This window comes from Cariama cristata, unplaced genomic scaffold (genome assembly GCF_000690535.1).
Source record: "Cariama cristata isolate BGI_N322 unplaced genomic scaffold, ASM69053v1 scaffold7014, whole genome shotgun sequence".
NCBI lineage: Eukaryota > Metazoa > Chordata > Aves > Cariamiformes > Cariamidae > Cariama > Cariama cristata.
Genome location: NW_009612260.1, coordinates 1 through 13633, shown reverse-complemented (window position 1 = coordinate 13633; position 13633 = coordinate 1). Strand labels below are relative to the sequence as shown.

The window sequence follows — 13633 nt, the reverse complement described above, 5'->3', positions numbered from 1 at the left end:
CTGAAAGTGCATTGTTTAGGGACCCTCAGACTTTGGCAGATGTACACCACCTCTTGGACAGGACCTGGAGTAGCATTTGATTACTTTTATTTCCCCCTAGCACTAAGGTCCCAAACCAGCTTTACTTAAAGAAAATAGGGATCTTTCCGGTCTCCTCATTGCACAGCTGGGTTTGACCTTTTCAATGGATTTCCTATTGACTTGCTCTTTTTGTACAGTGAGGACTATCTACTATTAAGGGCATCTTGGTGCATCTCATCTCCCAGGGGTAAGAGGTATAATTTGTAAGTCTTGAATACTGACAGTACCGCTTTCTAGGGAAATTACACACAGGGCAACTGAACAGGAAGCCTGTAAAGGAAATGTAGCAGCAACTCTGGAAGGACCGAGCGGCACAGCAGCCTTTTGGTTCAGACAAGCCTGGGACTCTTGAGACTTCGTTTCACTTCCCTGCTCCCTCCTAGATTTCTGGGGATGGCTGCTAATCGCTCGCTGTTGGTGCTTTGGTGTGCTATTCAGAATGGAGGATAAACCAACTCTCATTCCAAGCAGACAATCTGAGATGCACTAATGAATGGAGGGGCTCAGATGCTGTGGTGTTGGGACTGTAAAAGTATTTTTACGGTTGACAATGTTATTTTGCGAGGTTGCAAAAACAGTGCACTTAAAGTACTGGGTGATAGCTGTGAATTGCCTTGAAGGTTTTGGCTGGTGGTTCTAGCATTCCATAGTTCTAGCTATAGTGCAGCTATTTTTATTAATTCTGATAGGTGATGAGAACAGAACTTTCTGCGCTGACCTTTCCAGAAGTGAAGAAGAGTGTAACAGTGGTGCTTTGAAGAGAGGAAAGATCGAGACCATTGAGAATTGGCTTTTAAAGTGCTTTAGTGACATAATTGTTCATAACATTGTTCTTTGTACAGCGTAAGTACTTTATGTCCCGTGTTACAGATGGCAAATCTGAGATACATACTGAAGTGATTTGTTCTGAACAACAAAGGAGTTGATACCACACGAGGACTGAGACCTTGAACACTCTTGGTTCCCAGAGTTTGATTTCCATACTCACATTATGTTAATTTGCAAAATGACTTTGTCTTGTCATCATTTGACCTGCTTAATTCTCCCCTTCTTTTAAAACTGCTCAGTCCAGCAGCTTTTAAAAAGATGCTTCCATTTGACCACAGTGTTGAAGATAGATGAGCTGAATTACATCACTGGGAAGAGTTCCCCCGAAAAATCTCTGATCTGCCACTTGAACTGTCAGGAAAAGAGCTGGGGGGGGAGGAAGCTGTAAGGAAGTAGAGATTCAGCAAAAAGTTACTGAAGCTTCTTGTTGCATCTGAAACTTCAATGTCTATAATCATACCTGGAAAATATTCACCACTACTTAGCTACCACTGAGCAGAACTTGTTTCCTGTAGGGATGCACATTTTGCTGTGGTGAGATGAACAGTTTGGAACTAAATCTGAAGCCCGTTGTTGGTGAGAGGCTCCTATGCTGTATTTTTGTTTTAATAAGACCTTCATGCTTCAAAGGAAAAGATAATCTCTGTTGGCATTGTGGATTTTTTTGAAGGATACATCTAGGGCTGGGAATTTCCTCTCTTCTCCCAGTGGATTGCTTTTCTGCCAGGTGTGAAGCAATGTGTTCTTCATCTCCCCGCTGTGGCTCACCTTCTTTCTGGACAGTTGTCTTCGGATGTTTCCTAATTTCACAGTTAGCCAGCTCCTGGGGGAGTGGAGAAGAGTATCTGAAGGGTTAGGAATAAGCTGCAAAATTCCTCTTCTCCCATAGTGGGTCTCTGCTTTTCCTTGTTTTTTTTCACTTTTCATTTCCATTTGGGTATTTTTCCCTGAAAGGAATCAAAGGCTTTCACTGGAGAGAAGTTGTACCTTACAGAGTTCTAGATGCTGCAGGATGGCCTCAGCTTTGTCTTTTCTAGCTTCCTAAGCATGTACCATCTCTTACTGCTCCATCTCCATAGATGTACCAGCCTCAAAGAAAGAAGGAATTGTTTCAAAATGTTCAAAAGTGCTCAAGTGTTCCAGAGCCAGAGTGTCTGCTTTCACAGAGGACTCTGGCAACCAGAAACATACAATTTTTTTGAGGTTTTGACTCCTAAATCCCTTAGGTTTCTTTAGCTTTGCCTTCTGTCTCCCCTTTTCATGTTCTCATTCCAACAGCTGTGTATCTTTAACGTGTCCTAATTTTTCTGTCCCTCTTTTCAGGCTTTTTAACTGACTTGCATGCCTCTGGGAACTTAAGTGGGTTGGACGTTCCAACATAGCAGCTTTATAAAATGTCCTATAGGTATAAAAATATAAATTCTATGAAATATACATACAGTGTAGTTAAATAGTGTTCTGGAGATCACTGGTATTTTGTTCCTCTTTGATTTCAGGCTTTTGAGAAGATAAATGCTGGTTTAGAGTAAAAACAAGCCTGTGTTTCTTTTTTGTTTTACTAAGTTATTGATCCTCTCAAGATTGAATTCATGATGAAAAAAGATACAGTCCCGTGCATGTCTGAACTACATTTTTGTGTCAGTGGTCTCACTAACTTCTGAGAAGACAAAACCAGGATTGTCATAACCTTTCTTCTCCTTGGCTTTAGCTTCTTTCTCATTGTAGAGACAGAAGGCGCAGTGGGGAGTCTCCACAGCCACTGTCTTGCTGAAGTTCTGGAAGTCTACTCTGTATTTCCCTTCTTTCGTCTTGGACACAATGGGAGCAAAGCGATAACCCCAGAGCACCTCTTCTGGGATGTAGGATGTCCTCACTTGACAGGTAGCGCTAGTGGCTTCAACAGTGCCATCTAAAAATACCACCAATTCAAAGTCTTGCTGCAGAATGGTTTCTGCTGCCATGTGGAAGAAAGGGCTGTTCTTATCTATGATATGATAAATAGTTAATGGGGAAATGAAGAAGAGATTCTCATTGCCAGCATCAACTACAAATTCTATGTTGACCTGGTCCAAAATGATTGTCTCTCCTTCTGGGGTGATGGTGGTCTTCAGAAGTTTTCCGTAGATGTGACTCCCGATCAGCAGACTCTTCCTGAGGTTTGCCACCCGAATAAGGAGGCAGAGCTTCCCACCACGTTTGCTGATGACAGCATTCTTGCTGAAGGTGATGGTCTTAGCCCGGTTTTTGGACCTCGATATCTTGGCCAAGATGGCACCACACATGAAAGAATTGATGATTACCCCCAAGATAGACTGGAAGATGAGCAGGAAAATGGCGGTGGCACATTGTTCGGTGACACATCTGAAGCCATAGCCGATGGTTACCTGGGTCTCCAAGGAGAACAGGAAAGCTGAAGTCAGGCCGTTGATATTCTCAACACAGGGAGTGTGATTTATGGAGGGATTGAATTCCGGAAGATCTTTGTGTATGTATGCCACAACATACCAGAGGAGACCAAATAGAAACCAGCTACCTAAGAATGCTGAAATGAAGATAGTCATTTTGTATCGCCATCTGAGATCCAGGATAGTTGTCCATATATCAATCAAAAAGACAAACCTTGACTGTTCTACATTGCCAAACTCGATGTTACACCTTCCATCTTTAGAGACGAGCCTTGCTCTTCGCCGGCTACGTTCTCTGATGTGGCTGGTAAAGCGTTTCCGGAGGTAGTTGAACATTCCCTCTGCTGATAGTGTTCTGGAGAGTAAAAAATAATAAACATTGAGTAATGCAAGTTTCGTTTATACCTGCAGGCGAGAAGTAAATTCTGACAAAGTCTCAAGACACTTGTTTAGGAAAAAGTTCTCTAATTTGCATGTTTTCCCTCAGCTGTTGAGGAAAAGTTCCAGTAAGTATACGAGGAAACGAGCAGTTTCTTGCCTAAGGAGCATTCCAGCAAAAAATAATCATTTTGGCTTGCTCAGTAAACTTTGAGTCAGTCAACTGTTAATATTATCCTCTGCTTAGTTGAATAAGTGGAGGTATAGAGGAGCAGGTAACTCCCGTTTTCCCAACATGTGTCCACGGTGGTGGGGAGTGGCTGGGTTTTGAGGAGCTCTCTCTGCCTTTTTGAGGATGAAGTGGGGCCTGTCTGTGCAATTGTGTGTGTATGCACACCGGCATCGGGAGACCCTGGCTGTGATGTGGATAGTGAATTTGGGAAGAAATGAGAGTACATGCAGAAGGCATAATTAAGCCAGATATGCAGTTGTTTTTAGCATAGTTATAGATTGGGTTTGAAGGTGTGATTTTCAAACTCTGGAATCACAAAAGCGTCTCAAATAGGACTTTTAGGTGAGAATAAAAGAAAAGATTAAATTTCAGCAGCAGGAGAATTTGGGTGTTTATTTACCACAAAGGTGATGCTAAGACTAAAGGATCAGATTTGGAAATCCTTTCTTAAATGAAAGTGTAGCTCTGCATCCCTGTTAATTTTGTCCTTTATGATTGGCTCTGTTAACAAGAGACCCAGGGAATAAGAGTCATCGATGGAGAAAGTGCTGCAGATGTGTTCAAACTGGAATTTGAATCAGCCTGCACTTGGAAAATTCCCAGTCTTGGAGTTACTCAGACATGCAGGCTTGGGGAGAGGTTGGTCCGCTGCAGAGTCAGCGATTGCCTGCTATGTTCATAAATCTGGGATCTGATTTTGACCCAAAACTTAGGAATGTTCTCAGCAATAATTATTTCAGAGTTGATCACCCTTCAAGCATGAAATGTTTTGTTGCCAGAGAGGATGTGTTAGGGCACAGTGCTAACCCACCCTGACAGTGTACCCTTGTGTGCCTATTTATTTAGCCTTTGTTAAACAACGTTCTTCTCGCATAGCTGAATTTAACTGTGTACTGTAATGGCGTTTCTTGGGGGCACAATGCTTCAGCTTAAAACCAGCTGAAATAAATGAAGAACTTGAGGGGCAAATATTCTCACTGCTGACTCACATAAAGTCTCTACTCTTACTGTGTCTCTAAGGACATAGTATCCCCAGCCACGCAGAGACCTGAATGTTTTGGGGACCTGCAGCTGCCGTGGATGATGTTTTCTTTAGAAGGACCTAGACTTGAAGAGTGCATCTCGGATCAGGAGATGTTGGGGGCTTTGTAGTTGTTTGCTACTCTTACTTTACTGCTGCCTTACCCTTCCCAATAGAAGCTGACACTAAAGTGACCCTTAGGAATGTTGTTTTTTTTTTTTTCAGAGGCAAGCTAAAGATGCTACAACACTTGCCTGAAACCCTGTGTCATATCACTGTCCCACCCAGGCTTCCTTTTTGGCTAGGAGCAAACTGCTTACGCTCAAATTGTTGTCAAATGGACTGCTCAAATTCCACTTGATTTCAGGGGGTAATAATGTGCTTAAATATCTGTGGCAAGAGTTGTTTAGCTCCCTTAAGCTCTAATTTCATAGACCCAGACTGGGGACAATCCACGGACGTGTAGTGGATTAGACATATACTGATGCGAGTTATTTAGTGTGAAACTTGTCTCATTCAACTTCACCCATTTAAATGTTAGATAGTTACCTATGCCAGTTGTACAGCTGACTCCCAACTGACAGTGAAGGAAGCACATGCATGCTCTGAGGGTCCGCTTGTCTTGTCACCACAGTTGTTTTATGAAGGAAGGAACTGCTGTTTGGCAAAGTCTCTTTCCTTTACTCTATAGGCATCTAGATTAACATCGAGAAGCTGCCTAATGTTTTAGTTGGCTAAACCAGAAATCCTTCCATTAGACATAGTTACAGGGGCCAGAGAATACCTTTAGATATGATAATCAGTAGCAAAGGGAAAATACTAAATTATCAGTGATGGAGTCTAAGTACAAATTAATTACATTTTGTAAAGCCAGCAGTAAATTCCATTATTTGTTGTCCTTATTTGTGCAACCAGCCCTGAGAATGAATTTGTTTCTGTCTCATACAGTTGCCTTTCTGCACTTAGACTGAAATCACCTTTCTCCTCTGCTCATTAAAATTAGGATGAAAGAAATGAAGGTCACTCTTGTTGTAATGTAGCTTTTCACCGTTTTAAACTTTTGCTGTTGAATTTATTGGTCGCGAATGTAGCTGACAAAGGTTAAACTTTAAGCACATGACTGAGGAAGCGGGGAATGAGGTCGCTTTCTAAACAATCCTCAAGTTTTACTTTCCTGACTCACTTCTAATATGTTCATGTTAATGCATAGTTTGAGCAAAAACAAAATGCTCTTGTGCAAGACACTATTCAAATAAGTTTTCCAGTATTTAACTTCTAACACCTCTATTGTGCAAAAACATGGCAGGATGTCTCACCCTGTCCATCGTAAGCTGAGCACGCATGCCTTTGGCACAGGTGAGCTACTGCAGATGTGCTCCTAATCCTAGTGAACAGATGTGAAAGGGAGAAATCTGAAGAAAAATTCTGGTTTCTAATCTACCCATCTTCTCATGCTAGGGGTCATGATAAATTGCTACCACAATTCTGGTCGGTCTGATTCCGCTTCACTGGAAACTTCTGGAAATTTGACCAAGGATCTGGACATACAATTCAACAGATAATTATAGAAGACATGACAGCAAGCTAATCAGCATGGTCATCAGACTGGAACCTTGAAAATAAATCCCCAACTTGACCATTGTTTTCCTGCCTCTGTAAATTTTACATGCCCTCTTCAGAGGCTGTTTTACCAGCCCTGCTTAAGCTACCCCCAAGTAGATCAAAGAGGCAGAAGAATTACACCCTTCTTCAGGCAGAATGACAAAGGAATTCTCCCTTCAACAAATCTTCCTTGCTCCCACACGCAACTGAAGCATGTCGATTTGCTTCTCAGGAGGAAAAATCCCCTCCTGTATAAGCATGCTGCGAGTATATCACAGGCGGTCTAGAGGAGATTATATAAAGCGAGTTATATAATACAGCACTTAAAGTCCTTTCAGTTTAAATCAGTGAAGGTAACCCATCTACGTCTTGGCTAATATTTACCAGGGTGCGTTTCCTGTTGGGACCCAAATAAACACGGTATTGCTGTCTGTCTTGCATGTGAAATTCCGCGTTGCAGGAGCTAGCAAAGTTGCTGCTGTCCCCAGGCATAATACGTTTCTAGAAGGTGCGCTGCTTGTATTCTTAAACAATGGGGCATTTACCAATAAAACAACTCAATGAATAAAGATGACATGTCAAGGTTAGCTATGAAAACAAGGAGTTTCCACTTCCCTGTTCCAGTCTGGTATTTCACAGAGATCACTAGAGTAAGCAGAAACTTTCAGAATTCCATTCTCAAATTCCTGGTCTTCCCTAACTAATCTATCAGTCCCTCCACCCAGAATATTTGATAAGTGCCCAGAAAGTTAGTTGTTAACAGATGCATTTCTGCCTCTTCCTCATTCCTGCAAGTAGGTAACAACAATCATTACAGTTCCTGATTGCTACGTACCAGCTGGCGTTCCTCTGCTCACTCAGAAACGTAATTGAGTGGTTCTCTTTGCTCTTACTTGCTTTCAATTGTTTTGTTTTGAAAAATTTTGAATGTGGGGGATAATGACCGGGCGCTTTAATTGTTCTTTGGGTAAGTCCTTTGTGCAACACTGTGTGTGGAGCTCATTAATCCAGGGAAACGGCTTTAATCTCAGCCGCGTGCAGCACTTGAGGAGATCAGTGAGAGAAGGAAGGGGAAGGTCTTTACATTTGATGGGAGCCTGACAGTAACAAAGTTCCATCACCTGCCGTTTCACTGAAGTTTGGTATCTGTGGCTTCATGCGTGTTTCTTCCCTCGCAGCAATGGATGTATGAGCAAAGTTAGCAGAATTGAATCATTAGGGCGAGATGGCATAAATGAAAAGCAGCCCACTGAACCTGCAGCTTTTGTTAGAAATACATCTTTGTTAGGGGTTCAGATGAAGTTCTAAGAAGCTTAGGTAGAAGAAAGGGGGATACAGAGTTAAAGGATTATTTTTTTTTCAGTCCTATTGAGGCCTTTTCAAAACCTAGATCTTCTTTCAGTCCTTTCTGTGTTTTTCTTCTTGTTGAACTTCCTCTGAACAAAGTATGTGAAATACCCAATTTCTAATACCTTATAAAATCTTTTTTTTATTAGAAAAGCAAACTATAACACTTAGTCTCATGGTGTATTATCTGCTGGCCACCTTACCACCAAGACCTTTGGAGAGTATAGCTCATTTGCCCTTCACTAGCTGTTTTAATGTGCCTGTTGTGATGGGATGACAGTTGCAGCAGCCTATCTCCCTGTTTTGCTGCTTGTATCAAAATTATATCAGAATCAAGGACTGCCAAAGAGAGCTAGCTCTCTACTGAATCAATTGTTAAATAAAGCAAGAATATGAACTCGCCTAAAGCGGCAAGTTGGCCCTAGGGGTATTGTTTAAAAAGAATCTAATTTACACCATCCTCCATGCCCACTTTATCTTTCCGATGGACACGTTAGCAAAGGGACCAGACCTGCTGGTACTGGCAAGCTTTCTTCTTGGACCTGGCAATGTCATTGTTAAGTATTTATTCCTGAGAGCAGATCTGAGCACTGAACGCAGTGGCTGTGCCTCCGAAGTGTTGACTGAAATGCCAGTTCCATGTGGGAAACGTGATCCTTTGATCCGGCTCAGCATGCTAATCTGGGAGTCTTCTCACAGCTCCAGTCCAAGTGGCTACGTTTTGCCACCCTAAAGTCCAACTGGAATTTCTAGTGGATGCACCCAAGGATCTTATCCCTTGCCTTGCCCTCTCTCCTGCAAAGCAGAGTTACTGTAAGATATTAAAGAGCTGCCCTTTTCCATTGTGATGATGGCCGTTGGAGAGGCAAAGTGGTACCTGCCTGCCTGGGGTTGTGCATTAGTTCCTAATATCCACTGTGAATATGAAGTATTTTTAGAACAGATGCCTTTCGTCTCAGATTACTGCAAGCACACAGGTATGATCTAGCCAGTTTTATGTGAGCACCTAATGAAGAAGTCCTCTAAAGTGCCTAACTTTCCTCTTTAGATAGGAGGGAGGGAGGTTTCATCCTTCAGCCTTTTAAACTGGGTGAACCGGGATTGTCCCAGCCACCCCAAAGGTGATATAACAAGGACGTGTACTATCCCCTTCCTTGCTTCCCCTATGTCCTGATTTTTTAAGGGAAGGAAACGTGTATGCTCTGACATATATATGGGATGTATAGACTCTACAGGAGCTGTTGATTACTTAAGGGACTAAGTCACTTCAGGAATACCTTGCCAGCCTGTAGCAGGGTGTTTCTGACCTCTGCCTTAAAATTGGATCTTCTCGTTGTGCTTTGTATATGTTTGGTAGAGTTTGCTACCGGATGCGTTCTGCTGCTGAGCAGCCCTAATGTTACCTGGGTGCACCTTGGACTCACACTTTCAGTAAGCTTTCATTGATAACAGAGTAGCTAATTTGCGTCCAGGAATGTTGCTTACACTATGCCAGGTATACATGGTTTGAAGAGATAGGCTGCACAAAGCTGACTTGAAGACATAATTCATTCATGAGAACACAGGCAGACAAATAAATGAAAGAACAGGCACTGCGGCAATGGAGACTCGAGCAAATCATGTTTTCTGAGAGCTTGGGGTCCTCAAAGGCTAAAATACTTACTTGTGGTGTATAATTCATTGATAACAGAGTAGCTAATTTGCGTCCAGGAATGTTGCTTACACTATGCCAGGTATACATGGTTTGAAGAGATAGGCTGCACAAAGCTGACTTGAAGACATAATTCATTCATGAGAACACAGGCAGACAAATAAATGAAAGAACAGGCACTGCGGCAATGGAGACTTGAGCAAATCATGTTTTCTGAAAGCTTGGGTCCTCAAAGGCTAAAATACTTACTTCAGGTGTATAAAAAAAGGATTTACAGCAATAAAGACATTACTGTCATTGTTAGCAATTAATAATATTGTAATTAGTGCCGCACATAAAATTATCCGTGACTGCATTTACTGGGGAAGAGAGTCTAAAGACTTGAGAGAGCAAATGATGTGTCTCATATATGCAAACACCGTTAAAGTTTTGGTAAATTTACAGAACCAGCATTTCTTCCTGCCCTGTGTGCCACGGAGGCAAGAGGCCAGCCCTGGCCCAGAGTCACTCCCTTTCTGCCACGTTCTAGAAACGTGGCACTTGTAAAATAGCTCTATCTAGACAAAAACATTTGCCAGCACTCTCCAGCAATGATCGCTTCATAGGCACTAAAGAAAACTTCATTATTTGGTATTTTTGCGGTGCCAGACTAATTCCACAGCTAGACTGTATCTCCCATAGCACCTTCTACTGTGACAGAGAATTCCCATGCCGCAGATGATCGACTTCAGCCTCAGGCTGCATCATGAGATATGCAGTCATGCTGGGTATCTTGCCTCTGGAGAACAGAGAACTGAGAGTTAAGCTGTCTTTACTATACAGCAGGATTTCCTAACAGAACTATTTCTGTTTTCAGACAATTATGTTTCCACCGAAAATATTAAATTTTCAATAGGAAGTGGTGCTCTGGGAGAAATTTCTGAAGTCAATTATATCTTTGGGGATTTTTTCCTTTGGTCAAAAAAACCCCCAAAATAATTCTCATTGCAGTGCACCTGTGTGTGATGTGTTGTTGTAATTGCAAGAGGAAAAAAAAATAGGGATTTAACGTGCCAACAGTGTTATGCTAGCTTTCTATTCTACTTTAAGAGAGTTATTTTTTTATTTACTCTGAGAAGAGTGAGCAGTCTTGAAAAGAAAACATTTTACTTATTGTTGAAACTTTCCAAAGGAGAAAGGCAGGTTTTGTCTAGTTACTTTTTCTCTCTGTCGCCAGAAAAAGGCATTGCACTCTAAATGTGTGAGAAAGGCAGACTGTAATAAGTTCTCACCTGTATGACTGAGAGCAGAAGCTATCTGTAACCGAAGAACTACGTGGCAGCAAGGTGTGGGCTGGGGAGGCGATACTGCGTTAAATACCACACATAAAAGTCCCAGGGAAAATGGACAGAGTCATGTGAGCCAATTCTGCGCGTTCTCTCATTTTGTTCTTTGCTGAAGTATTTTAGAGGTTGAATCATTAACTCTCAATTTGTTTCTACAGATTGGCAATGTCAAGTCTCAGTCACCACGGTACGGCGAAAGGGCCTTCTACAGAAGCCCCAGAGGCTGAGAGGCAGCTGACTCGGGCATCAGGGACACAGCTAGAAAACAGCCATTACCCAAAGCAAAACCGCCTGCGAACACTGACAGTTCTGACCCTGCTTCGCCATCTAATCTCAAGGTATCTCAGTACTCAGCATTACCTTGTTGTAGAAAAGCTTCCATTCACATACTCTTTCTTTCCAAAGTGTTGGTAAATTTGAACTGATAGTGGCTTTGTACCACCCTGAAAAGGACCGAGCTCTGGGTGTGGGCAAGACTGCTGACAGAAAACTCTTAGCACTGTTGCAACAGCTTTCAGTGTGGTTGGAGAAGGGTTCTTGCTTACTCAGTTCACAAGAAAAGCATGAAGTTGCTCGCTGTCTACTCTGCGCAGTGCTAAAGGAACAAAAGCAAGAAAGCAAATGTTGCTGCGGTATAAAGTCTTTGCGCAGTAAGTCACAGAGAATAGCCGATTCCAGCTCCAAAGCAGGGATACGGTAAAAGAATACTCAGAACAAACTACAGCAGTCTTGCTAGCCCTGCTGTGTGGTCATACACTGCGTGCTCTATCAGCCTTAGAGATGGGATTTGATGTACTATTTGTGAGGTCTGTAATACTCCCTCTGCGGGAACCTGAGGAAGATGAGGGAAAGGCACATGAGCACCTAAGCTGGATGGTACTGCAGTAGGAAGAGTTCCTTTGAAGTCTGCTACTGCCTTTTTAGGCTATAGACACTACATAGCTTGTCGCTGCTCCAAAAAGATGCTTGTAACTCATGGTATGAATTGCACACTGCAGGATTGCTCTGCTGCAATCTTTCACCTGCTTGTAACACCAGGGTAAACAGCGTAGTCAGCAGTTTGGGAACGCTTTCATGTAACGTTAAGAGCACTGTCCTAGTGCAGTCCTTACCTTTAGTTAGGCTGCAATTTTAGTATCCCAGTATCTTCTGTGGTTAGCAAGGTGACTTTGATTTCTAAACTGGCAAAAAACTACTATGCTGTGCTGGTTTGTTGCCAATAAGCCAACCATAGCAGCGTGGATAGGACTATCACATCGGTCTTGATAAGACAGATTCAAATTCCTGCTTTGCCAGGTTCCCATTGGGGAACTCCAGCCCCAAGAGTTTCTCAGATAGTAGGATTGTGAACGAAAAGAATTGGAGATGTACCAGATGACATGACAGATGGGTGGTGCGTTCTGCAGCAGTAGCCTGCAGCTTCACCTGAAATGGGTAAGGATGTGAAGAGTAGAAAGCAGGATTCATTGGTCTGGAAACAGGCAGTTGTTGAGCTCTAGTCCTGACTCTGTGGTCTTTGACTGTTTCCATTGCTTTCTAACTCATGTTTCCTGCCTGCAAAGGAAATAATTCCCCTACTTCACATGTGACTGTGAGGCTGTTCTAATGTTGAGAATGATTTTTTTCATGATGTAGAGTGTTGTTTTATTACAAAGCAACTTTTGGGCTGCCCTGCCCTGTTAGAGTAGCATGTTGCTTCAGTAGTAACTGAAATGATCCCTGAACACAGCTGTCACTTAAAGGATTTTGAGATGTTTCAGGAGCAACGGTGTGCTATAAATACAAACAATTGCTATCTTTTTTCTATATAGAAGGCAGTTCTTTCATACTTTATTCTGTTGCTTTCTGACACAGAACAAAGTGAGGAAGGCTTTCTCTCAAGGTAAAAATGTGTGTACATTTGTAGCTCTCTCCTTGGACAGTTTATATCGCTGAACTGTGTGTAAAGTAGTTTTCTATCTTTGCGTGTTTCAGTTGCCAGAGATTAAAGGCATGCTGCAATGTGTTTCAGTTGCCAGAGATTAAAGGCATGCTACATTGCAGCATAAGTTCTGTACGGCTGATTACTTAGCACTTCTCATCCCCCTTCCTTTAATAACTGGTACTCTCATAAGCAAATCCCACACATATAGTTTATAGAGGTCTTTTCTACTATTAGTTCTTTTGTGACTCTTCTCTCTGCTGGTTCTGCTAGTTGCTTTGATTTGATATTGTTTTGCAATCGAGTTGTCCTTGTTTCTTGAATTTCTATACTGAGGATTGTAGTTTTGTTTTTTTGGAATGCTAACACACCATTTGTTTCCTGAGCACGTGTTAGGTTCCTCTGAGTGACTGTGTCCTGTCTGTCATTCAGATGTTTTCTGGCAGATGTGTTGAAAGGGGTTTCGTTCCAGACTTGTTCTCCATTAATAGGCATTTTTGACTTAATTTTCTTGAGCTTGCTTTTTTACCTCAGAAGCATAAAGAATGACCCTGATGGCTGTAATCAAAATCAGGTGAGCTATAGCTGGTAATACAGGGAATGAGAGCATCTGGGAGGGAGAATGTAACCTCTTAATTCTTACTGTACATCTAAAAAGCAAAGAAAGCAATGGTGAAACCAATTGTGAAACCATAGAATTGTTAAAAAGGGAAAGGATTCACTGCATTCCAGAACAGATGCACATTTGCTTGTACTCTTTTGGATAATATAGTATATATTGATATACATATATATAATATAGCAAAATATATAGTGTATCAGAAATAGTGTGGCCAGCAGGA

The 13633-nt window shown here is 42.0% G+C and overlaps 1 protein-coding gene across 1 annotated transcript; it reads right to left on the bottom strand.

Moving 5' to 3' along the window:
- Positions 1–2534: 2534 nt before the first annotated feature.
- On the bottom strand, positions 2535–3650 carry KCNJ1 (potassium inwardly-rectifying channel, subfamily J, member 1). Its single transcript, XM_009698536.1, has one exon. The coding sequence runs from the start codon at positions 3648–3650 to the stop codon at positions 2535–2537; it is 1116 nt and encodes a 371-aa protein (XP_009696838.1).
- Between the last annotated feature and the right edge of the window lie 9983 nt (positions 3651–13633).

Excerpts from the sequence above, each read along its gene's own strand:
- KCNJ1 (XM_009698536.1), bottom strand. The coding sequence starts at position 3,650 with ATGTTCAACTACCTCCGGAAACGCTTTACCAGCCACATCAGAGAACGT.